Raw genomic sequence first — 27,786 nt, 5'->3', positions numbered from 1 at the left:
CTGGAGCAGCAGACTGAGGTGGATGACATTTAATTAAGTGTGAGCTCACAGTACTCTTAACTCCAGAGCAAACAGAAATCTGCTTGTCTCGAGAAGCTAAAAGGCTTTGGCTGGAGCATACCTGACCGTGTAAAAATGAGAAAAAGGACATATATCTGTCTGGTCTTTGTTTCCCCACATTCTTATTTCGCAGTCGTGTAAACAAGCTCATTTCTACATCAGGTCAGGGAACAAGGCATCTGATCCACATGTAAACAGCCAAATTGTCCATCAGCAGCTCCGTCAAAGTGCCTTTGACAAAGACTTCCACTTCTACATTCCCAGTAAGATCCCGGATGCCAACTCTAAAACAAAAACAAAATGTTTGCTAGAAAAAAATATATATATACGTGTATAGATTTTGATAAGGGTGTAAACAAACTCTCCAGGCACATACCGCAGCTAAGACTGCAAGCCACCTAATTTATCACAGTGAAAAAGCAAAGATTGTAGCCTGCCTTCATGGCCTGCCATAGATGGCCATGTGCTTAATTAATGTCTGCAGAGGAAAGAACAAGTCGCCCCTGCTGCGCTTTGGTGTCACTTAGAAGCTTACAGATTACAAATACGCATCTGCATACGCACTCTGATATCACGCCAGCGCACCGTGAGGTTCACACAGCTGCTGGCTCTCGCAGCATAATCAGAGGTTTGTCAAGACCCAGTAGCATTGCTGTTTGCCTTGTGTGCCAAACAATGTTTTGAATTGAACTTCTGACGGTGTGTGCATATTTTTGGACAAACAAGCAGTATATGCACACGAGATAGTATGTTCACAGTGATGAAAAATGACTCCAAATGGCTCTATTTCTTTTAGCATTTGGGGAAAAACTATCCACACGATTTTTGCTTTTAACTGTGGCCACAATGTTAAATACTGCACAAGCAAAGATATCCTCGAGATCCTTGTGCCAACACAGATCTGTGTCACAGTGCTGTTGTGACAGAGGAAAATGTAACCTAACCAAGGAAAAGGGTAGGTTTACAAGACTGTAGAGAGACTTTGAAGCTGTATGGTTTGGAAATGTAGGCAGGAGGCTGAGCTGTAGGTAGCAGAGCTGAAAATTTTCATTGGGAGTGACCAGCATGGACAAGATTAGAACGGAGTCAGAGGGACAGCTCAGATTAAGCAGTTTGGATACAAAGGCTGAGATGGTTTGGACATGTGCAGAGGAGGGAAGATGAAGCTCCCAGCCAGGAGGAAAAGAGGAAGATCTCAGAGAAGATTCGTGGATATAGGGAAGGAGGACCTGCAGAGGATTGGTGTGAAAGAGGAGGATGCTGAGGATAGAGTGAGATGGAGACAGATGATCTGCTGTGGTGACTCTTGAAGGCAGAAGCCAAAAGACAGCCCCCCCCCCCCCCAAAAAAAAGAAGAAATAAATAAATAAAAATTAAGGGAGCCCTTATGAGCAAGCACTTGGCAACAGTGGGAAGGAAAAACTCCAGAAGAACCAGGGTCGGGGAGAGTCAGCCATCTGCTGCGACCAGTTGGGGCCACGGCAGATGTATAACTGCAATTTTTATAATTTGAATCAACATATAACATGCGAAATATTGCCTTCTCATCACACATAGCCCCATCAATAATTATTAACGCCAACCTAGTTCTAGCAATTTTAGTAGTTTTATGTTTTTCATTGCACTTTTTTTTGACCATTTGAATAACTAAAATGGTAAAACTATGTTAAGGAGTTTATCAAATTGCAGAGAAGGCAAAGAGCATGCCGTATGCCAACTGCAGATGCTTTAACAGTTACAGTTGCCTCAGCCAATATTTTCTCCAATATTTTTTGATAGAATTTCTTCTTTTTTTTTTCTTTTTCTTCCAAACTGTACTGATACTTTGCTTCAGTAAATGGATTCGGGATTGTTTTGATTTTGCCTCCTCACTGAAGAAACAGGAAACGTCACACAGCAAGAGCGTTCGCAGAACTTGAGGAAACCTCCCCATCTGAGTATAAGTCCAATCTAGGTTTGCATGGAGCTAATGAGACATGAAATTGGCTTCACTGTGCAGGAACTTTAACATCCACCAATCAACCAAAGGGGGAACCCCCCTCTGGCCAGTTGCAATATTTGGGCTTATTAGGTACAGTATCATGCAGGGTTACTGTTTTACGTTCATGATCTCGCTCACTGAAGAACTCTCCCGGAGCTTGGTAAAACGTCCAGCATGGCAATTTGAGGGTGATTTTGTGTTGATGTAGAGTGCCTTTTAAAATTGACAATTTAGTCGAGGAAATTCAGCGTTTACACAGTGAAAACATCCAGTAATGGGAATAATAAAAGTGTCCACTGATGCACCAGATGAGATATCTCAGACCTTTGAAGAAAGAAACAATGCAAAAAATATAATTATTTAGTTAAATGAATACATTTCCATGACAGCAGGGATGGCTGATTCATATGCAATGTTTTATTAAATGTCAATAGCTGTATAAGAACTGCATTAGTAAAACAACAAGCTGTTTCTGTCAACCCCTGCTAGCTGCAGGTTCGTATTTATTTGGAGAGTCGTGTCAGCCTCGTCATTGTACTCTCAGCAGAGACAATTAAGTATTCTTTCAAAGGAGAAGTTCTGCTCCAAGAATAATGTATGAGTCATCCGGGAAATGTTTATCATGTGGATATATCTACCATTAGCATTAATAAAACAGATTTTTAAAAAGCTCTAAAAAATTCAAATGATTTTTTTTTATAGTCAAAAGACGATATAGAGTTTTTCATTTAGAACCTTCATTTGACAGATTGTTTATGTCTCTGAGTCATGACAGACTAGCAGCGGTAAAATAAAAAGTGGAACCGCTTCATGAACTCAGGAAAATGAGAATCTTTAAGGTCAAGTGTTATTAATACTGGCCTGGTACAGGTCTATAATTCCTTTCTTTGTTTGTGACTTAACCCCCCCCCCCCTTCTTTTTTTTAGAACTGGAGAAATACGCTTTGAATGAAGTGCATATTAGGAGCAAGAGGCCTCTGACAATGTGAATCAATGTAAAAGCCAAAGTTCCTTATTGATCTCCTTATTAAACTTGTCTTACTTCCAAGAGACGCAGGGTAAAAGAAAGGGCTGTGTAGCAGGAAGAGATGCAACTCAGTGCCACGTTCACTTTGCATTTTCTGTAATTGTCATCTGTTTTCTCGTTCTTTCTTTTATTTTTGTTTATTTGCTTTATTTTGTTCTCTCTCTTTTTTTATTTTGGTTGTTTGGTGTGGGCGCAAGCTACCGCTGAGAGTAAAATTGCATTTAGACATCCCTTGCTGAAATTTCAGAGCAAGGTTTTTATTCCCCAAAATGAAATGACAAAAGACAGACGCCTGTTTGATTTTACATGGGTAGCCCCCCCGTGGTTCATATTTTTTCGGTGAATGTGTCCCTGTTGATTTGTCAATAAGTGGTTTTTGGTTAGGCTTTAGTGTTTTAGAGGCTAGGATGAGGAGATTTGACACTGCTGATAGATATTTCTTTGAAATTTCTGTCCTCCTGGCATGAACACATCAAAGGATACTAATTCGATTGACAAAGTGCACATAATGGCAAGAAGCCACCTGTAATGGCACAGAAGGGGGAATAATATAGCTTTTTTCTAATAGCTACTCCCTAGTTATGGGTCATTTTGCATGTTTGAATTTGTGCAAGTCAAATTAGAATAGAAATGTGGGTCATTACAAAAAAAGATATTAGAAATTGCTACTATTTAGGTCTCATTATGTTGCAGCATTACTTTATTCTGACCCACTGCCTGTATTAACCGCACTTGGATAAAGCCAGATCAGCCAAATGCAGATGAAAGCTCTCATATATCATATTGCTCGAAGCACAAGCTGGTTGAATTTTCATCATACTGATGCATATTAGCATAAAGATAAAGCTGTGATGTCCTTCTGCTGCATTACTCAAAACAAAACTCGTGGAAGATTAGATGAACAAGCGTGCCTGAAACAGGGCTGTGAGTAAGTCAAATAGCCCGTGCCTATTTCCTTTTCTGTCCGTCTCAAAATGAGTCAGACTTGCACCATATTGAAGATGTGCGAGCTCTGAAGTCCAAAAAAGTTGATTCTGTTCATCTGGACGTAGGGTTTTCAGCGGGAGAAATGTTTCCTCGCTCATCCAAGTGACTTCTTCAGTCTCAGCTGAATGCAAGTTTCCCCAACTTGCATAGCACGGAGTGTGGGACCGGTTGCAAGTAGTTATGACAACCAACTTTAAGGTTGAGTGTGCAGCACCTTCAAGCTCTGGCGACTCATTTTTAAGCTGCAGATTTGCACTGGTCTTGGTAGAATGGTGGTTATTAATGAAATGAACTAGCTGTATCTTTGTCTATAAATTTATAAATTTTTTTATGAAGTTTGTCTCCTTCAGTCTTGCATAAGCGAGTATAACACCTTTGTGCAGTGGAAAACTGATAGCAGCAGACTGACTCAGTCTTATTGTTGTTTTATCCCTGTCTTAATGCACCAGTGTCGATGTAAAGATGGCAGACTAAGTGGTCTCAGACTTTGTCCCTATCTTTAAAGCAAATGTTTCAGACGCAGGGAGATGACAAGTTGTATTCCATCATTAGTTGCAAGTGGTTGCTGACATATGTGAATATGATTGCCACATCTCCATTTACGCCGGCCTAAAGACTAGTCACTGAGAAGCTGGCAACCACCAGGTCGCTATAGAAGAGTATGTATTCCATGAGCGGTTGGCAAATGGTTTCTGGAGTTTACTGAGTCATGAGCAATGATTTTGTTCACCATCAGGTTGCAAGGAAGATGACAACTTGGTTGCAAACACTAGCAAACTATTTGCCAAGTGGTAGCAAGAATGTGAAAGTGAAACCAGAGAGCTTTTGCTTTCAAAGTAAAAGTTGCACCTTCTGAAATATGTTGGATGTGGCAATACGGCACGTTTTCTGCTTTACTGGAGAACGTTCTCCACTTCCAGTTTGTGTCACACCTTTTCAAGTTTGATAACAGCTTTGAGATTAAAATGCAAAGTGCGAATGACAGTCGCAATCTACTTGGGGCCAAAGAAATTGCACTGAAGTTTTTGGTGCAGCAAATTCTTTGCAACCAGTTTTGTCCAAGGTGCATCAGCCAGCAACCTCCTGCGGTTACTCGCAGGCGTTTGGGTAATACATATTATTTACTTGGGACTGTTTGTCAGATGGTCACTGATCGGGCTGTAGACCTGTGTGACTCTGGTGTTATAGGGTTCATCTTAGGCCTAGCCAAAGCCACATTTCCTGCTGTATGTGCAATATGGGGTTGAGGCTTACATGTGGTGTTTTTTGGGGGGTAATGTCAGTCAGAAAAAGTATACCTTTAGGGAGGGGAAACCTAAAGAAATTGACTTGTTACAAACAGCGTAAGATAATAAGGATTTTTAATAATAACGTAAAAGAAAATTTGGGTTCTAAATAAGGATAACAGGATGATTATGCTGAATAAAATTAATTTCAATCAGTGGCATTCTTTTAAAGTATTCTTTCAGGACCAAAGCAAATCGATCGATCTACATTGCTGTTCCTGAACATACATAGTATGGCTTAGTTGGGAATCACGGAACTATCACAGACTGCTGAAACCAACAAATACTTTAGCGTCTATGTACCATATGTGTGCACTGATTTCTTTAAAAACGTAAGTGGATGCCATTCGTCCTTGGTGAACAGATGGAGAAAGTCCAGTAAAAAGCCTGCTAAGTCATGTTGCTTATAATTATTCATGCCTCATCTCCATCCTCATCAGACATCTAGAGTACTGAAAACAAACACAAGCTGACAAATTGATCAGCTCTCCAACCATCCAGACCAAACACAGGCAAAATAGGAATAATTTGGCTTTCTCTAACCCCTTGTGAAGCCCCATGGAGGCTGTTATATTTAATATCCCTGCTGCCTTTTCTCTTCAATTAAATTCAGCTTTATTAATCCCAAAGGAGGCAATTCATTCACACACCGAAAGGTCTATAAGGTGGAGTTCAATGCTGTTAGGCACACATTTTTTGAAGAAAACCATTAAGCCTAAACTCTCTTACGGCAGTAATTCAGATCTGCTTTATGTACAATTTATTGTGCGCCTGTTCACAATAATGGTATGTATGCTTTAAGTTCTTGTAATGACCAAGCTTTGAAGTGCACAAACTGCGTATTTCACTTCCACGTTGTGCATTTCTCTGTCATTTTGCTGCAGGAAGCTACCGCTGAAGGAAGAAAATGGAAGAGAGGTTCTCAAGCCGGATACGATTGAAATCAAAGTGCACAGTGACAACAGCATCCACACAAAGCCCGACGACAGCAAAGCGTAAAAGGGTCGGTCCTCCCGCCACCAAAAGAACATTCGGATCACAAGACCAAAACCCAGAGAAACTACAACACTGGAAAATAGTGGAGTAAAATACCATATCTGTTTATAGCAATGCCCCAGAGAAAGGCATGTGTAAATACAAAAAATAATAGAGAGAAAATAGAAAGGAAGAAAGTGTCAACCTTTTAGACACCCTGAGTGATTAATGTATCATGTTCTTACAAACATGGCATCAGTGGAAAGCTCTTGTTGATCAATGATTGTATATTATTTTCTGCCTTTATTTCTCACACTTCATAAGTATTATTTCTCAGATTCTGTTTTTTTTGTTTGTTTGTTTATTTGTCTGTTTTACACCCCACATGGGATTTTCATGCAGTTGAAAGGTGTTTCTAGCACTCTCCTCTTTGATGTCTCTCAAAAACAGACAGTCACAAGCGGAGGCATAAGCTGGTATGCTGGTGTGCCCCAAATATCTCAATGCTAATGCTTTTTTTTGTCTTTGTAAGAGCAATGCATGGGCTGACCTTCACTGCAGGATGTCACAGTGATTTAAGCCTGTTTCCATGCCTGAGTGTTACTCTACAACATCCTTTTATGCCTGTCATAGCCAAGCTAGGTGCCTAGCTTACAAAGGCAAATTCTCAGTCATTGTACTTTAGGCTAGCAGGCTTCTCTAGCACACGGTAAAGAAGTCCTTAAAAGCTCTGAGGCTTTATTGTCTAAAGAAAACTCTTATGTGATGCATTAGTTCTTGGTTGCATTTCTACCTGAAACAATATTAATTTTTTCCAGAAGACTTTAGGCCTAATATTTGGTTTGGTTTGATTTCAGAAGGGCTTTTGCAACTCTTTATAAGTACTCAACAGTATCCAAAAATCACAAGAAGGAAGAATGTGTTGCAGTCTATGAAGTATACAGTACAAAAACCACACATGTGCATTGATGTCACTGTTAGCAAAGCCTTTTAAATTGACGCCGAATATTGTTGGCACTCTTCAGGCGTCTCACTCTCTAACAATGTGCGCATAAGAATGTTTTATTCATCAGCTGCATACACCGTAATGTGTCGTATATTGTTGCCAGAGGTTAGCCGCACTGCAAGTCAATTTACGCTTTGGTATACAATGAGTAATGAAAAAATTATGTTAATGTGTTGAAAGGCATCCCCGTGAGTGCCCTGACCAGTAATCTTTGCTATCTGTAAAAGCAGAAGTAGCAGCAAGGTACCACTCAAGGCATGGGAACAAAAGAGAAAAGGTATGCTCGAGAGAAATAAATCAACATGTACGTCATGTCTGTTTTAAATGATAAACTTTGGTTTCTTTGATTATTCTTGCCTCAGATTGGCCTCTGATGCAGTTTTTCTTTCTTTGGTCTGGTCACTATTCTCTCTGATGTTGTCACGTGTTGTACATAGGTGAAAAAAAGAGTATTTTACAAAGCTTTTATGTAAATATACCCTAAAGGATGTGTCCTTTTTTCCAAATGCAAAAGGCTTGGCTTTTTCTTTTCTTTTTTTTGTGAACACTCCTTGGATGAAAAGCTGTTGGCTGTTTTTTTTTTCTTTTCTTCTTCTTTTTTTTTTTCCTTCTGTTGTGTTTTGGTCCAAAGTTCAGTGATGGTGTAATATTGCTTTTTCCTAGTCATTTGCTTTCCCTTAAGAAAAACCCATGTCCTGAGGCTATTTCACGGCATTTCAATGGAGGCAGTAATTACGGCATTAGTGTGCCTTCTCTTCTTTTTTTTCCTTTCTTTTTTTTAAATCCCCCCCCCTCTTGTGGCCCAAAGTCGCTGTAGCAGTGTAGACCATCAAATGAACTTTTGATCACAGCTTTGCTGCTTTGTGCCACAGAATGTGTCATAAGATTGAATTGTATTGTGATGCTGTGGTTTCTGGGAAACGTAGTCATAGGATTGTGGGTTCTAATCACCGACACTGGACAGGAACGGACGTGCGCAACTACCTAGTACAACTAGATGTCAGGTCGAGGCTGTTGAGTGGTTTGATGGCATCACATGAATCATCACATGACTGTGTGCATGTATGTGTGCATACATCCATGGGTGCGTGACTACACTCGTCTACATGAATCAGGTTGCACGTATGTCCGCTGACTGTATCTGCACATACTGTAAGTTAATCCGTTTGTATGTTTGCGAGGATGTGTTCCCATTTTTACTTTTTTTTTTTCAATTTTCCACAATAAGAGTCTCCAGATTCCAAACCTTACACTACATTAAAGAGTTAAGTGCCATTCTGGCATTTATTATATTTATTTTTTAATGTTGTTACCTATTTATAATAAAGTGCAAGTACACTTTCCATCTCCATGGTGCACCATGTGGCAAGCGAAGGTGATGATGACCACATGCCAAGTGTGAATGTCAGAGTGCTCTGAGTGCACGGGGCGTTTCCTTTTTAAAACATTTTTTTAAACCGTGGTGCGAGTTGGCGAGAGCTCTCACACTGAGTTCTGGGGTGTGCTCTGATAGTTAAAACCTGATTATGTAGCTCTCGACAGTGATTAATTCCCTAGGCTGCAGCACTCCTTCCATGTGTCTGCCAGCCCCCCTCCTGTCCTCCCCACCCGCCCCCCTCTCCGCCACTGTTCCCTGCCTCTCAGACTCCACTGGTTTTTATCTCAGACTTACGTAGTGCTGGCTTTGTTTTCTCACAGCGAGCCCTTGTACCTGCATATCTCTAAAGGATGGTCCTGCCATGGAGTGGTTCCGCTGCCTGTTACGATCACTGTAAATATGGGAGCACAGTGCCTGGGGGCTATACGATTTGTACATGTTCTTTTGTATTTGAATATGAGTCTAAACCCACCCCCCCACCCCTGCCCTTCTTCTCCTCCGGCCCCTCCTCTCCTCCCCTCTCTCGTCCTCCTTTCCTCTCTGTCTCCTCCATCATCCCTCGGCCCTTTTTTCTGTAAAAGGGGGGTTAAAAAAACAGGTGTGTTTGAGCTCAGTGTACAGTATGTGTCCTCTTTGTCCCCATGCTCCCCGTGTCCCTTGGACTGTCCCCGCTGAGTGTGCTTTGTGCAGGAGGTGGGAACTATTGATGTCTCTCTGTACGTACCTGTGGAACACTTGTGACTCCTATCATTGGCCGCTGTAAATAAACATGTCCTGGTAGAAGACAGCGAGACGTTGTCGTTCCTGATCTCACTTTTTTCTTTCTACCGACTTTCCATCTACATGTGGGTGTCCAAAAAGGCTTTAAAAGCAAACATTTCTATTTATACAGTAGTTTATCCTTTTAGCCCACGAAGCCACAGGTAAGTTTAGCATAATGAAAAGGTCATTTTTCAAAGGTTATAAAACCCTACTAGCACCTCCAAAGCTTAAATCAGTACAAAAATTTAATTACACTATTTCCTAGACAAGTGCTGTGGTTCCCTACCTTGACATTTTGCTGTGACAAGACTCCAGAAAGGGATGTAATGTCTTCGTGACATAACACGAATGTAAAAGAAAAGTTGTGGGCCAGCCTCTGTGAAACTCATTTTAAACCAGTTTCAAATGTTAACATTATGATACGTTAGCATATACACTCACTGGTCACTGTATTAGGTACACCTGTTCAACTGCTTGTTAATACTTATATCTAATCAGCCAATCACATGGCAGCAGATCGGTGCATTTAGGCATGTAAACAAGGTACAGATGATCTGCTGAAGTTAAAACAAAGCATCAGAATGGGAAAGAAAGGTGATTTAAGTTACTTTAATCTTGACACAGTTGTTTTTGCCAGACAGCTGTGAGTGTTTCTGAGTGTCTCAAAAAATGCTGATCCACTGGTGCAACCATCTCTAGCGTTTACAAAGAATGCTTTGATAATGAAATTACCCAGTAAGCAGCAGTTCTCTCCTGACAAAGATGTCTTGTCGATATTCACACTGGCTCATCATAACTCAACAGAAGAAGATTGGAAAACGTTGCCTCATCTGATGAGTCTCAGTTTCTGCTGTTACATTTGGTCTGGTGAGCATTTGGCATAAACAACATGAAAGCATGAATCCATCCTGCCTTGTATCAGTAGTTGAGGTTGTTGTTGGTGGTGTAACGGTGTGTGGTATATTTTTTGCATACTTTACCGTGTTAGTACCAACTGGTCATTGTTTAAATGCCAAAGACTGAGTATTGTTGCTGACAATGTCCATCCCTTTATGACCATAGTGTACCCATCTTCTGATGGCTGCTTCCAGCAGGATACCAGGCCATGTCACCAAGCTCAGATCATTTCAGACTGATTTTCTGAACATGACACTGAAGTCACTGCACTCTTTGAGACGTGGTGGAACAGGAGACTCCCATCATGGATGTGAAGCAGTGAGTATGTCATGCTATCATGTCACTGTGGCCCAAAACCCCTGAGGAATGTTTCCAGCACCTTGCTGAATCTGTGCCAAGAAGAACTAAAGCAGTTTTAAAGGTAAATTGGGGTCCAGCTGGTCCAACAGGTCCATTGAAGAAAGTGAACAGTGAGTGTATATTGGTTGCTGTTATGACCTCATATAAGGTTCTTACTCCTTGGTAAACGAAACGAATAGATGAGCTAAAGATTATGGCTTGGGGTAAAACACTTGTTACTTCTTTATCTAACTTCATTTACCAGCAAAAGGTTTTACATGCGTTTCTACACATGTCCACCATAGTTCAGCTGGCTTTCTGCTCATCACATAACTTGTTTCTAAGAGAGCTGGTAGATAGAGAAGGGGACCTACTTGCAATTTGTATGGTACAATTTTTGGCTGTATTAAATTACAAATTGATTTATCTCGATATTCCAAACCCTTTGTGCGAATTAGACCTGAGTCCAAGCAGTAAAGTGAGCCTGCAAAAACTTAAAAAAATGTAATGAGCAATGAAAAACATAAACCCATCATTAGTTGAAGCATTAATCTAAATTTGGTTGTAAATCTTGGTTGCAGTTTCTCACATTTTTAGCTTGCAGAGGTTCTTAATGAGGTAATGTAACACTGACCACCATGCAGTCAAAGGACACTGATACTGGGCGAACATTTCTTTATAATCCTCTCCAGCGTAATGGGTTACACTTTGGTCTGGTCCAGTTGTGATAAAAGCAGACTGCTCCACAAAGACACAACTTTAATAGCTTTTAATTTTTTCCCTGCGTTCTAGTCGACGGAGCTCTTTTTTTTTCGTTTTTCCTTTTTTTCAGAGGACGGAGTGCTATTTTCATCAAGGTCATTCCTAAACCTTCATTACACCCGCTTTAAAGGCAGCAACTGTGTTGCATCCAAATCTGGCCTCCCTTCCACGAAACAGAAGAAGTGCTTTAATGATAAAAACCAGAGCGACTGAGGAGCTTTGCTCAAAGGAGGAATTAAAACAATTCTGAATAGCATGGAGGAGCCACAGTGTTCCTTAACAAAGCTGCCCCCTCTTCAGCGCTCATTTGAAGTCAGCAGATAACGTTTCTCAGACGTCTCCCTCCTACAAGAGGGAGGGAGGGAAGCAGCGGGCTGCCTGTTGGATCCTGGCTGCAAGGGTCTCTGTTAACAAGGGGAACAAACTTCAACTTCATCTCCCACAGGGGCTCAAAGGAAGTCTGCACATCAAACACTGAGCCTCATTTGGATGAGGAGATGCAGAGAGGAGCGATACTGGCCGCTCACGGGGGGGTACAGAGGAGGAGGGTGGGAACGAGCTGAACAATCACAAGAGAAGAAAAGACACTTTCCTTCCTTTCGTCACGTGGTGGACTGGCTGGCAGTCTTCTGCAGGTTCTTTTTATTTTTGCTAGACAGGAAGTTTGGCAAACAACAGAAGGGATGGACCACTCACAAACACACACATAAGCACACTGTGTTTAAAGGACATTAAACACAGCAGGGAAGTCAGGCAAAATGTGAAAAGATAGCAGAGTAAGCCTTCAGGTAATATTTCTCCTTCTAATCTTTCCGTTTGCAGAAAGTCCCACGACACTGTGCGCAGACAGCACCTTAATCCCAACTATGAGAGAAGTTAGAGAAGTGGAAGAAATCTCCATGCCATTGTTCAAGTTTTCTCTCTCAGACACTCACAAGCACACATGCACTTAAACGCCTCCTCTCGCATGCTTGCACAGAGAATTCCACCATGAGGCGTGCTCACAGGCTAATTTTTGAAACTTCCCCAAACTCTTAGCCGCATGGGCAAATCCAGCAGAGAGATTCTTGGCAGGTACAACCCTCCGCTTCCTTAATCTGCTTTATTTCAGACTCTCCCCGCAGAGGTCCATCTCTCCTGATTTGTCAGGAGAGGAGATGGGAAGAGAACGGTATGTCTGTGAGTATACTGGAGGTGTACTAATTGTCATTCAAGAGTTATGATACAATAAATCTGCAACGGCACTTTCCTCAAAGAGAAAAAGTAAAACACGAGAGTTCGAAAGTTGAAACTTTGTAGAACTTGCGACTAGGTGGAGCGGTGATATAAGGTTTCCTTAAGGAGGGATCATAATGAGATTTCGTCCACTGTTTGGCATCTTTCTAAGCCAGATGTTTACCCTCAGTCGGGTGACCTTTTCTTTCATGTTTACTTTGATAGAATGGAAAAGCCCGAAATTAACTTTTGAACATGAATGTAGCAAACAACACTGTTATTTAAAGATATAGTGGCTTCCTCAGGAGAATCACAGTCCCTCTCTTTAAAACTCTTCATTCTACTTTTAGTCTATTGAGAGCCAAGACTAAAAATATGTAACTAAAAGTAAGCAGAAGTATGGAATATTAAGTATATTTATTAGTTTTGTCAGCGTTAATCTCGTTAAAATGACATTAATGCCATAACCGCATAACGAGATTAACGCTGACAGCACTAATATTTATGTTATATACCTGTTTGTTCGTTTAATTGAATACGTGCGATTGTTGTTTCACCTTGCTCCTGTGCTTTCTGTTTGGCTCCTCTGCTCTGTTGACCAGACAGATGACGAAACAGAGAGCACAGGAGTGCTGCAAAAACAAAAGTCATGACTGGGCTCAACATCAGTTATCTCTGCAGTTGTCTTGCATAGCAAGGCAAACACAGAGCAGTGATTGTGTCTCGACTGGTATATTTATAGATTTTGTAAGGAGGAGGTGTGGCCCACAGACCCATTTCACTTTAAAATAATTGTGCACCAGTGGTTCCAAATTTACTATTCACTAGCCAGCTACTGCATTTAAACCAAACATGGGATAATCCTCTCACATGAGTTTTATTTGTATTATTTTATTTATGTCAGTGAACCTAAATTTGCAACTAAAGCATTTGAATAAAAATATATATTTAATGTCAGATGCATAAAGTTTTTTTTGATCACCAAAATGAGACGGTGTTGAGGAAAACAAACAACACTGAAAAATCATGTTCGGCAACACAAATCAGTAGATTTAAAGGTCATGACTATGGATCCTGTGGGTCTTGTGGGTTGTTAACCCTAATGCAATAAGCAGGACTGTATTCTTTAGCCATTTCCTATGAATTTAGAGACATGCTTATTCTATTAGAATAATGAAGTCATTACATCAGTCTGGGACTAATGTTTACTCACTCGAACCATAATGTAAATTGACTGCAATGATATATGTTTATCTCTTGTCCAATTCTTATTTATCCCTCATATTTATTTACATATCTGTAAGTTAATATTCTTATGACTGTCTGTTTTTTTTATCTTAGATTTATTCTAGTTGCACACACATTAGGATCATGTGTATGTAACGTACATAGTGCAGTATTAACAATAAAATTCATTGTTCTTGTTTGAAAGAATTGACTTCCCTCTTCCACTTAAAATCCTGAGCAGAAGAGAAATGATCTCTATTACAGAAAAAAAGCTTTCTGTACAAACTGGTATTTGTGCAAAAAAAAAAAAAACCCCAATAAATACATTTAGCCATGATTTTTTACAGAATATAACTTGAAGATGAATATTGTTTTGACAGTTCGTAAGTTTAAAAACTGACTGGTAGCTGGAGCATGTGGTAAAGTAAAAGCGTACGATGAAGGATGGATACAAATATTTAATGCTGGGAGCAAAGCAAGCAACTTGAGAATTGCATGGAGGGTTGAAAAGGTGAGAAAACTTGGAGGCACGCCATGTTTTGGTGCAAAGAAGATGTGTTTGACTTTTCAGCAGATTCGTGTATCTGGGACCGAGGTTTCTCTGTAATTCTATCACAAGCACTTCTACCAGTCATTTCAGCAAAGAAGCTTCACTTAGCATTTCTATGGAAGCCATTACATGCCTATACCGTCATTGACTTGAAGAGGGGGGAACAGAGATGAATATGCCATAACATGACTGCTTGCATTCACACCTGTCAGACTCAATATAACCTTATTAAATGGCGCAAAGGGGAGCAGGTAGGCAGTGAATTCTCAGCGCTTTCAAGAACTCGCTGATTTATGCTTTATAAATTCAAGATGAGGTCACATCACCTGCTGAAGCTTTTAAAATCGGCTTTCAGGGTGGAAACAGTGCACTCAAAAAAAGATGGAATGGAATTGGGAACATAAATCGCAGTGGGAGAAAATGAAGCGGTCCAACCTCTATTTTTCTTATTAAAAGCAACTAAACATCAGGCGATAAAGTGGCCCTCATGTTGTCTCTTTCTTTGTCCCGACAAGCCAGCTCTGGGGGGAACCGAGACACAATCCAGATGACAAATGAGAGCTTTATGGCTGTTCGCATCGTGGACTCAATGTTCAAGGGCACACCGGGAGGATTTTCCAAGGGAATAGGCCTAAATTACTTCAGGTTGTAACTCTTTCAAACTGATGCAGCGCCTTAAAAAAGAGAAACACTGGTGCGTTAAGCTCAGGTGAGAAAGGCGTTTTGATATTCGGAGCAGACGCAGATTAATGCATTAGGATGGAAATCGTGAAGAAGTCACGTATCCTGGTCACTTTATCTCTCTGTGCTGTGATGCGGGGCTCTTTCATTACAAAGCTTGGCGCTACTGTACAGGAAGCATAATTGAGTCTGTGCATATATATCCAAGTGGTGAGAAAAGGCTTTTAGAGCCAGATGACAGAAAGCTTTCCTCGCACAATAAAAAAACTTCCAGAGAAACACTTGAGTTTCTTTGCTTGGATGAAGGAAGTCATGGGGGGATTATATGCCAGAATCTTATTAGTAAGCGTTTATGTTTCTTAATGTTGTAAAGGATCCATTAAATCTATCTTTAGGCATAGGTCTTATAAGCAATATCTTTAGAGAATATTTTACTGCCAGTTAAGATACCTGAACTCATCCACTTAAGGCAACAACTCATCCCTAGCTCAGAGTGGACAATTCAGAGTTTACCAGCTAAGAAGCTTGACTACAAACTTGAAGGTGCTAATTCTCCACCCAATCTTTTCTCACTTGACTATGTTCCACCTCAGTTCCAGTACATAACGGATTTGTAAATGAATAAGATTACAGATTCGCGTGGTGGAAATGAGCTTTATCCCATTGTATCTAGGCTCACCGTCAGAGATGGGATGAGGAGGTAAGGTTTTTGGGAGGGATGCGGAGCAGAGCTGCTTTGAGGTGGTTCAGGGATACGATTAAAATGCCTCCCAGGCGAGGTGTTTCGGGCATGTCTAACTGGGGGAGGACCTGGGGCAGACGAACACAATCTGGAGAAATTATGTTTCTCAGTTACCTCACAATCCCCCTGGAAGCGCTCGAGGCAGTAACTGGGGGGAGGGAGCATCTGGGCATCTCTGCTTTAGACTGCTATCCCCAAAAACCAGACCCAGATTCGCAGTAGAAAGCGGAAGGATGAATTTTAGGAATCTCCTCCTTTCTAAAATGAAAATACAATACGCAATACTGAAAAACGGCTGCCGCTTGTGGAGTTTAAAGAAAATATTCACCCTTGGATAATCTTACACAATTAGGCATCATCAATTAGTGATGCTCTGTGCAGTATTTTACAATAAAATGTTGTAATTGCTTTCATTTGCAGAAGCAGCTGTGCTGGTAAAGCAGTGATATGGCTTTTATCTACATTTGGCCATGGCATAAATGTGAGTAATAGAACAACAGCACCAAGCATGAAATTGACAGAAGGGCATAATAGCTGCTCTAAGAATAACAGCGACTAATAACAACCACATCAACTACTGTATTTTTACACGTGATAATTATCTGATTTTACTATAAAAGATACAGCGTCAACTGTTTTTATCAAAAATTGCATTGTAGACTGAGCAATTCTGCTTTGTTTCTATCAGGCCTTGTCACTCAGTAGCTAACGTGATGCTAACCGTCAACAAAAGAGCAATTAGCTAATAGCAGTGCTGAAGCATTAAGTTTTCCTCTTTTCAGATGGCTATAAAAATAGAAACTTACCAAGAAACTTTTAAAATTTGAAAGTCAGTAAAGTCTGCTCTGCACTAAATTCCTCGAGTCCTTTCAGAGTTGTTTAAGAGTGCATTAACCACAAAGCTTGATTAAAGACAGCTAATGTCAGCTAATCATGGTAATTCATTGCTTTTGGGATTAATGAGCTCACACACGGCTCTCCAGTGAAACATGTATCATCTAGAAAAAGTGCCTTGATTTGAGCTTGCTGACGTGTAGTTTTTTGAGATAATCCCATGTGCTCAAAGTTAATAAATGTGAAGATATTTTTTAATCTACTATAGATTTTTCCCAGGGAAAAAGTGCTTCCAATGCCAAACAAGATTCAGTCCTAACCGAGACCCAGAGGAGCTTTCAATTAACCACACCATTCTTCACTGAAAGACCTGAGGTATGACTCACCACACGCTGTAGTACAAAGTGGCATACATCAGCTGGCCTCCTCTGTGGCAAAGGGAGGGGTGCTGATCACATATTATCACACATATCACAGATAATTATTCTTTTTTTTAACCTTTATGTATTTCTGTATATTTCATTAGTTCATAATCACTTGGAGTCGGTTTTTTGAAGCTACTACCCTGGCCTCAGAGATGATGATGTCAATCAGTGGGAAATTTATTATAGATGAAGATGAACCACTAATGACTTCAGTGATTTCCCAGTTTTTCATCTTGCATCAACATCAGTGTGACATTTATGCTTTAGAGAATACGTCATCACAGCTAGATTATCATGACATTTTCTTGAACAAACACTGAGGATATATGTCTTTTAATAATTTTAGTAGATAATGACTTACATTATCATCATGTTATATATTTAATTTGTCCAATATTTTGGTTTATGAACTGAAAAATGCAGTCAGTGTCTGCTTTAAACTTTGTGTTTAATCTAAACAGCAACAACCAGGACCAGCATCATTGGGAAATTAATTACATTTTTTAAAGAGGGGCATTTATGGACATTTCCAGTGTCATATTCCTATTCTTGATGTCTTTTAGACTAGTTTTGCATGATTTGTAGTTCAAAATAATCCTTATTTATCTTATGCCAGGCTTTGGAGAAGCCCTTCAATTCATGAGTTTTAGCTCCTATCCCTATAAAGCCACCCTCCTTATAAGATTAAAATTACTTGTTCAGATACAACGTTACGCAGTATGACCAACTCTTCCAAATAAGCCATACTTGTTCAGTCTTTTTCTAATTGCACGGTCATGAGCTGTATCATTTAAAATGCTACCTGAGGCCAACAGAGCCTGAGATGCAGCTCTTAAATTTTTTATCAAGTTTCTCTGAGCATTGCACCATTTTGGGATGGATTTCCCGGGATGTCTGCTACACACACCTGAATTCTCCAGCAAGCTGCCAAAACATTTATTGCACTGTTCACATTTAATTTGTTTATTATTTGCTCAAAACTAAGGTCTGAGAAACATTAGCAGGTGGTTGAGGTTAGCATTCAGCCCAAATAGCAATTCACAATGTACCGTTTTAATCAAACTAAAGCAAAGGACTAAAAGAAGCTTTAGCCAACTTCAAGTAAAACTAAAGCATCTGTCTAAGTGTCATTAATGAAGTGTATTGCACCAGCTGCTCATTTCTATTATCAGTTGGCGTTTTCCTAAAGTTAGCAAGCCAGTTTACTCAATGGCTTTCGAAAACTGCTGAGGGATTGTAGTTTAATATAAGAGACCCAGCTGCAGGTGATTTAAATCAGAAGCCCTGGAAAACACAAAAGAATCCTTCCACTCAAGTATTTCAATTTACATTGATGTGTTATATATTTTGCTCATGCTCCTATCAGCTTGCGATGAGTGGTTTAGTGTTTTACTCGAGAACACTTTACATCCAGACAATGTTGGAGGATTTGACATGTGACTTTTCAATTATGATGCTATCTCTCGTAGCGCTAAGCCATGCTGCTAAGCACACACTTTGGCCACATATCAGCAGGGCACGTGTTACTGTTTCCCTTAAAGCCCATATAGATTATTACCATTTGCAGAAAGCACCATGCATAACTGAGCAGAGCCTAAGGATAAAATTCTCAGCCAATAATTGAGTGCATGGCAGGGTAAATGTCAAACTATTTGCAAGCCATTCGTGAGCTGCGGTATTCTTCTCTATTAGCCTAATGTGCCAGAGTTACTCCTCTCGGCTTTGTGCAAATTCATATTGGATTTTTATTAAAACTCAAACCAACATTAATAGATGTGCCTCTGGGGTAGCTTTAAAAATCAATTTGCTAAACAGCACAAAATTACCCCCATAAGCATCTCCTTGGACCGCATTACCCGTCGAAGGTGATTCTCATTCCGATGTGAGTAAACTTTGCCTCATTGACCAAGAGATTCCCCTCACTTTTGACTCCAGAGCCATGTGCTCCCTCATTACTGTAACAACCCAAACAGACAAACGGGATCCTGCGCACACTGCTGACAGGAAACTCAGAATGCAGATCCTGCCTGTCAAATGGCCCTCCGGCGATTCCTGCTGCTAATGAAGTGAAATATTCTGGCATCTGAATCTGAAATAGAGCTGTATATTTGGACACATGAATATGAATACAATCAGCTAGACTTGGCTCATTAATGAAGCGGGGAGAGCAACCAGCAGACAGGATTAATTAATTACAGAGTGACATTTATGGATAATAACCTTCTGGTGGATATCACGGCTAATGAATATGCATAAGACTATCAAAGGGGAGGCATCCAGCAAAGATGAAATATCTATATTCAGATCCATGATCTGGTTGCTGCCTCGTTGTCTGAATCAGCAGCGTAGTATCGTCATTTCAGAGCATGTGATGTTTTGAATGATTGCTCACAACTAGCCAGTACGACTGAGTTGTCACTTCTACAGTGGTGACTTTGGGGTTAAGGAAATTCAGGAATAATTGATGGTGAGATCCCACAGCACAGCGGTAGAGTTGGGTTTTTGCAAAGCAGATAGTTTGTCTTGAATATAATGGTGTCATAGCAAAAACAGCACACTGTAAACCAAACAGCAGCTGAAGCAGTGTGGATGTTTTCAAGCGCACGTTATATTATGCATTGCTGTGTCATTAAGGGAGTAGTGTAGTTAAAGCTGACCTCATATTTTCAGCTTAGTAGAGATCTTGATAAACTGATGCACTGTGATATGGAAATAATTTGCATGACAAGCATAGTTAACAGTCAGAAGCTGCTTGTTGAGCAATATTGGAGAGTCAGGGTTTCTTTGTTGATGTGATGAAGTTCCTGGTTGAATCATGTGTGTAGTTTACCACTTATTCTCTGCATGTCCCAGAAGAAACATTCGCTGTCGTCTGTTATCTGTCGAAAACCAACAAAATTGAAAAAATAAAAATAAAAAATGAAATTTACTGTAATCAGTTTAATGAGATTACAGTTTTAAGAGTGTAACAGGGTGAGGATGAAGTCAAGGTTTACTGTACTTGACCAAATCAGCCTTTGGCTCCACAAAATTAAGGGAGCGGCTGGTGCAACACATTTGCATATACTCTGTACTCTGCAGATTCTCTCAGCATATCACTTGGCTTACCAACATGTTGAAATTTAGGATACTTCTCAATCAGTGCCAAGCCAGTTGCATCAGAGTCTAAGTGATTAATTGGCGAGCCAGTATTGGCCCATATCAGCTATTTACCAACCTGTCTGTACTGGAATTTGTAATGGCTGGTAAATGAAAATGTAAAAGGTAAAGAAGAGAAACACCCTTCAGCCATTTCAGGCACTTTGAAACTTCCCTGTTGGCAACATGTGTTTGGAAATCCACAAAAACAACAACAAGTTGAACCGAGCAGTTGGACAGAGAGGAAATGTGTAAATTAATAACTGTACAAATATAACTGCAAATATTACTGAAATCTATTTCTGTTTTGTGAGTTTGACAAAAAAAAGTATCACCTGATTTATCAGAATATCTGACTTTTAAATAATCACATATTGATATCAGTCTTAAAAAACATTCGGGCTCTATTTTGCAATAGCATAGCCTGGAACCACTTCATATGTGTGAAGGCTATAGTGTAGCACAGACAGAGCCAAGCCTACATAGAGTGAATGTTTTGAAGGCTAGAAGTTAAACTTGGAGCTGTTCTAAACATTTTAATACTATCTGATTGCATATGAAAATTATCCCTTTTAGCACCTTTCAAACTCTTTGTTTTGGTTTTTACAGCGCATAGACACTCTTGCAGTTTTCCTCTGTGTCATTTTCCAATGCAGTTGGCAGCTGTTTTCATTATACAGTGTATGCCACCTGCCAAGCACCAGTGTATTAGAACTGTTCTCATACTAAGGTTTAGTTCAGCAGGAAATCCACTCAGGGAACTCAGATGACTCATAGAGATTTTTTTCAGCAGTATTGATATCAAGGCAAATAAGCATGAGCTCACATGCAGACCTACTGTATAGTTATCCAGTTCCGAGCCTATTTCTTTGCAGGAATCTTTATACTAACTTAGAATGTCAGTCAAGCTATTGACTGACATGTTTTCCCACCACCTCTAGGGTTTACAGGGGATTGTCTGAAAAAAAGAAAATATCCAGGGAGATGGAGGTCCCTAGGTGAAAATGCCTTCTGATGCCAGAGGTCAGAGGAGAATGGTTAGACTGTTTCAAGCTGATAGGAAGGCAACAGTAATTCAAATAACTGGTAATTACAGCCAAGTATGCAGAAGAGCGTCTCTGAACACACCACACATTGAATCTTGAAACATGTGGGCTATAGCAGCAGAAGACCACACCGTGTTCCACTGAGAACAGGAAAGCTAAGAGATGAAAAAAGGAAAATAAGGCTACAATGCAAACAGGATAAGAACATTGAAAAACTGTTACCTGGTCTGATTAGTCTGAATTTCTGCTGCAGAATTTAATATAAATAACATGAAACCATGAGTCCATATTGTTTTTTATTGTATTAATGCTCCAGGCTGTTAGTGGGATTTAAATAAGCTCCAACTGAGCTTGTTTAAACAATGCAGTATTGTTTTTGAGCGCATCCATCTCTTTATGACCACATTGTGCCCATCTTCTGATGGCTTTTTCCAGCAAGATAATGCGCCATGTAACAAAACAGAGGTAAAAGGTAAAAGACATAAAAGAGATAAAAGACGACTAAGTATTTGACTTACCTTGAAGTTAGTATGAGTGCAGCCAAGTTACATCAGAGAGAAAGCACTTAAAGAGTCCTTAATATATATATGAGATAATTCCATCAGCTGGTGACTGTAGGACCACTCCTGCCAATAAACTCCAGAAGTCAATCATCTGCTTTAAAACGGCCAAACTAGAAGGAGAAAGCCAATCATGTTGTTGTGCTGGAATAACCTTTTCCCCATTCATTTACTTCCCATTCATCTACATAAGTCCTTACGTAGATAGCCTGGTGGGCATGTTGCTTAAAAGTTTACCCTATCACTTCACAGCTTGTGTTTGCCACAATCTAGGATGCCTATACATGCATGATTTAAAACAGACAGCCAAAATTGCTATACAGGCATACAATATGTGAAGTAAATGTAAGTGCTGAGACTGAATTAATTTCAAAAGGATTTGCTTTCAAGCACTTTCTGAATGTCACTCGAGTAAAGGGAATGATTAGAGGTCTCTGCCATAATCAGTCTTCCTTCTTGCTGCTAGGCAACAATGAAAATGTTTAATGGTGGATGAAGCTAGGGGTGCACAACGGTAGAAAAAGCATGCTCGACTTTTATTAACTTTTAAGCAACGTTTTAATCAGCTGAACAGCATTAAAAGGTGGAGTTCAGTCCATGAACTGGGGAACAGCACTTCCACTAATGCATTTCTGCCACTGTACAGGACATAATTAAGCATCACGGAGAGGCAACACCTTGTCAGTGCAGCAGATGGTAGATAAGAGCATGAAAATAGTCATTAGGAACAAGGAGCTACTGTTGTTTTCATTATATGTTAGACAGTTTTCATAGCATTGGTCTTAAGTGTATTTCCTGACTGAACATGGACACGTTACTGAGCTAGGTCAAACTAATTAAGAAGGTGTAATCAATTGGATTGCATAATATGGCTGTATTAACATACAGCCAACCCATACAAGAACGTGTAGGGGAATAATCAGCATCCTGAAGGTCAACTTAATTACTGTAAGAGGGATCTTTTGCCATAATATCCAGACTGAAGCTGACAGGAGGCTAAATTTAAAACTCAAGTAAAGGGACGAAATGGTTTCAGTGTCCACACAGATGACCTTCCGCAAATGATGATTGATACTCCTGCCCTTATCTCATTGTCTCCTTCCTCTGCTGTATCAATCACTTACAAGGAATAATATGAAAAGATGTCCATTGTTCTTTTTGTTGGCTAGAGGTTAACCGGGGGAATATGCATCAAAGTGAACAAAACATACATTATCAGGTAAAAAAGGGATTACTATATCAGAAAATTGTATTGTTGTTGTTTTTTCCTTTGTTACTTACATTACTTATAGGCAGTATTTCACAGTAATGCATTTTCAAACTTGAGTGCAATGGTATTTGCAGACAGTGGCACACCCACACCTACTCCAGACCTCACTGTGTGGAGTTTGTGCCCTGTCTCTTGCCCTTTGACAGCCAGGTTTAGACTCTGGCACCCCCACAACCCTGATTTGGATAAGCGGTTAAGAAAATAGCTGGATTGATGTAACACCCACCTACTGTATATATTAAGTGACAGAACTTTCCTCTTGCCTTTAGATGAACTTCAGTCCTCCATGACTGTGAGCTGTGGGAGATTTGCTGATCTGATCAAAGGAAACGCATCTGGTTCTTTGAGAGATGAAGGATTTTAAAATCTGCTCTACACCTTGTACTCCTCTGAAGGCTCAGTGATATTTTAATGTGAGGATCAGGCGGGCCGTGGACAGCTTTCTCACTTTATCCTGCTGAGAAATGACTCATGCAGCAGCTTCTTTGTCTTCGCTTGATTGTCAGCATGGCACTCGATGGCATTCCTGTCCAGCTTTGTAAAGACAGGATGTAATATTTCTGCAGATAGTTAACTGATATTACTGACATTTTAGTCTTTGCAGCGGTAGCTCCATAAGCACTGAGATTAAATTACAGGTAGGTAATCCAAATTGTCTCATTCCTACTCAAATAGCTTTATCTTTGAATTTTGCAGTGACTATGGAATACTTCAAAAAGAGCCTAAGAAACACAGATGAATGCTAATTTGTAGCTAACTACGAATCTCTGAATACCTAATGTTCTGCCTCTCTTCTCTTTCCCCTCACCCCAAATGGTTGCAGCAGATGGCTGCCCTCCCTGAGCCTGATTCTGCCTGAGGTGCATGGCACTGAAATGAATGAAATGTTGACTCACTTTTTACTCTTGGGTAATGATTACTTTAGGACTTCCTCCGAATCAGAATTCTTGACAAATAGGGTTCGCCAGTTCACTGTCACAATTCAACTATCATTTGGATCTGTTGTCTTCATGGTCCCTGTTTTATTTCTCCACTTTTATTTGTTTATAGAATTATTTTCTTCTGGTGCATCCAGTGTTCAGATCTAGTGTTAGTCTTCTTGTTTTAGGGTTTTATCTTTGCACTACTGTCTGTTTTACTAAATAAAAGTTCTCATGTATCTTGTTGTGGCTTTGCTATTTGGTTATATTGTGGTCGCTTGTCCTGCCATCATTACTTTCAAGCATGTCTCTTAGTCTTTGTCTAGGTCTTGGTCTGCTCAAAGTAAATTTCCTCAGGCTGTGTGTATGTATGGCTATGTGCCAATTTCTCCTTACCCACCAATTTGTTATAAACACTGTGCTTAAAGGGCACCAACTGTGCATGCATTCTCTAAGCAGACTAAAAAGTACAATAAAAAAACAGCCTAGTGGCTGTTGCTATCTACAGCTGTCAGTGTACACATGCATAAGGGAGAATTTTTTTAATTTGGCTGGAATGTTGGGATCAGGACTAGCATGTAGAGAGAGATGCAGTATCATAATGTTGCATTAAACTAACCTTTACTTTATTCTCTCAAGCCTGAATACACAAGATTCAAAAGCAGCTGTACTAACATGTATGCAAATCTAAATATTGCATACTTGATTACAGTGACCTAATGTAATGATCAATGCTAGATGACGCTTCCTACTACCTGCTGCTGTCTCTCAGAGAGACTTTTGGGTCACAAAGTTCCTAAAACAAGACACATGAGTGCAGCACATGTTGTGGTGCCATAAATGAATGGTGTAGTGGTTAGTACTGCTGCATCACTGCTCACACGTGGTTATATGAGCATCATGGTTATTAGTCTCTCTGAGGTTACCCTGTGATGGAGTGGAGAAATGAGTTCAAACTGAAAGGAGTTACTTCTTTATTCTCAGTCTGAACTTCTACGGTCATGGTGAAAAAGAAAGGGTTGATACCTTATTTTTTCATAAATCAGGACACAATGCAATAAAATAAAATTATTCAAATACAACTTCCGATATTTTGTTATTCATTATTACATTAAATGACTATCAGATACTAAACCAAACTACGAGAGTGTCTCACATCTGCCAAAAAAACCCCAAACATCTTGATGATCCCAAAATTTGGGGAAAATATTCTTTGGACTGCGAACCGAAAGCTGAACTTTTTGGAAGGTTTGAGTCGCGTTACAGCTGTCAGAAAACTAACACAGCACTTCATAAAGAAAACATCATACCAACAGTCATACACGAATTCTGTTCTCTATGTCATCATTTCATGCCCTGAAGCTCAAGAGCACTTAGGTTATGCATTGGGACAATGATCAGAACCAGCACACACCAGCAAGTCCACCAATAACCAAAACACAAAATGTTGTTTTTTGTTTTTTTGGTCTAACTAGGCATGACCTAGTTAAGCATTAGAACTAAGGTAGAGTGTACTTTCTTTTTCACACGACTGTATATGACAGTATAACACAAACTTTGGATGAAACATATGTATAGCAGTGTAAATAGTGCATGGATAGGTCACACTATAAGAGCCCTGGCTTTATGCTGACATTTATTCTATTGTATTTCTGTTTTATCTGTTTACTGCAGTGCATCTGTGTCTGTATCTTTAATTAAATTATGAAAGTGAAAATATCAAAATTATACCTTAGACTCACCAGTATAAAGGTCAAATTTTCATCACATTATATTGTAAGCGCTGTTACAGTTTCAGTTCAATTGCAAGAGTTGGTCTTTATAATAACCGAACGATACAGTGCATTACTACTTACTGTCTGATTTTGTGAGCAAAACATTGTGGTAACCAGACTGTGGTGCTCAATTCCTGTTAATGAATTTTAAATTGTAGCGAGTGTCACATTTCATCATTGTTGTTATCATGTCATAACTTCCCCAAACACCAGCTATTTGGCTTTATTATATGTATTTTTTCTGCTTCCTTCCTTTGTCTTGCTAATTCCCACTGTGTAATATATGCTGTTACTGAAATTATCTGCTCACAAGCAGCAAGAAACATGCTAATCTTTCCTACCTTCTGATTATGAAAAACTGATTATATTTGCATCTTTTTGAAAGCATTATCTCACTGAGCAAGGGCAGACTTTCCTGCATCATTTTACAGATGATACTTGACCTGTTTTTGGACTTGTTATTGCTATTGATTCAGCCGCATTAACCCATCAACACAGCAATTTGCCCTCAAATATTATCTAATTATACACTGCACATCTGAGCGTCAACCTTGCCCGTGTGACATTTGTGGCGTGTCATTAACATATCTGTTCAATTTGGGCCCTGTCACTCAGGAGCGCTGAGTCATTTCATTCTGCGATTCATGTTAGTGTCAGTATCTGTCCCCTGAGTCCTCGCCTACAGCCAACCTATCTGTGTGGCAAGAAGGATGACGCCCATCACCTTTTAGCGTGCGGCAAAGGTGAAATGACATTTGAATACCGTGCCAAATGTGAGTGCAGTCTCCACTCGTGCGCTGCTGTCAGGAGTGATCACTGTTATTTCAGCTGCCTGTCCAAAGAGGGTTCTGATGGCTTACCCATTTCGCTGCGTTAAGGTAGTCAAGATAGGAGCCCTGCATTTGGCCTCGCTCGGCAAATCTGATTAGAGGGGCTGTAATAGCAGGTTGTGTCAGAGAAAGCACTATAGTGTATGAGGAGAGGACAAAGCAAACACACCGGCCATCTCTTTGCCCATTCCTTCCCTTTGCTCTCTCTTCAAAACAACAGCAAAGTGTATTATGGAGTATCATGCTGTCACCTTGGGATGTGATGGGAAATAGAATGGACTACTCAATAGACCGCTAAATTAACTTACTTTAATTTTGGAGACCATAGAGCCCAGAAAGCCAGAACAAAACACACACACACACACACACACACACACAGATGTGCACACATCCATTACTTTATATGTTATATGGATCCTGAATCAAAATGAGATGTCCACCCTCTGAAAAGGTGACAGATGCACTACATAAACAGAAATAGCTTTATGTCTCTAAATTCCTATGAATCATTCAGGTGCAGCCAACTCAGTGGAGACTGAGTCACTCTCCCTTCTATGCCTTATAGGTTTCAACCAGAGTACCATTTCTATTGTTAAATCCTAACCGTCTATTTCCCAGCATAGTTAAAGATTCACTGCAAATGTGACGTAAAACTAAGGAAGAAAATGTTGTACTTGCAATCATTTTTTGCTATAATCCAGGACTGCAGAAATATTTTATCACTGTATGCTTGGTAGCAAATTTTTATTCTGGTGTTTTGTCAAATAATCCTTAATTATGTTATAGTGGGCCTTTTTTAAAGCTCCACAAGTCATCCACTGTCTGAAACAAGATGTTTTAGCTCTTTTCACCCTCCCTTTAAGCCACCTTTTTCCTGATTGGCTGCCCCTCGCAAGCAGGTTTGGCAGGCCGGACTTCAGTATTGACAACCGATGGTTAACAGAGAGTACTTGCGCATACCCTGATCTAATTACTGGAAACTGATCATCAGTATATTTAACAGTGTGCATATGACAGAAAAATGAGGAAAAGTAACGTCTTCTGCTTCTACTAGGTCAATTGTTGTAATTGCTTTAAACAATGCAATGTCCTCATTAAAGAACAAAGCAACCT

General features: G+C 39.9%; 1 protein-coding gene across 3 annotated transcripts in view; it reads left to right on the top strand.

Moving 5' to 3' along the window:
* Positions 1-9,481, top strand: part of LOC134620840 (neural cell adhesion molecule 2-like) — a 381,750-nt gene extending 372,269 nt beyond the window's left edge. For all 3 annotated transcript variants that reach the window (XM_063467152.1, XM_063467151.1, XM_063467150.1), the window contains one exon: positions 6,226-9,481. In XM_063467152.1, the coding sequence (XP_063323222.1) occupies positions 6,226-6,340 (115 nt within the window). In that variant the 3' untranslated portion in view covers positions 6,341-9,481. The remainder of the gene's footprint in view (positions 1-6,225) is intronic.
* Positions 9,482-27,786: the final 18,305 nt, after the last annotated feature.

The sequence above is a fragment of the Pelmatolapia mariae genome, linkage group LG23, assembly GCF_036321145.2.
Source record: "Pelmatolapia mariae isolate MD_Pm_ZW linkage group LG23, Pm_UMD_F_2, whole genome shotgun sequence".
NCBI lineage: Eukaryota > Metazoa > Chordata > Actinopteri > Cichliformes > Cichlidae > Pelmatolapia > Pelmatolapia mariae.
This window is presented reverse-complemented; position numbering and strand designations above follow the sequence as displayed.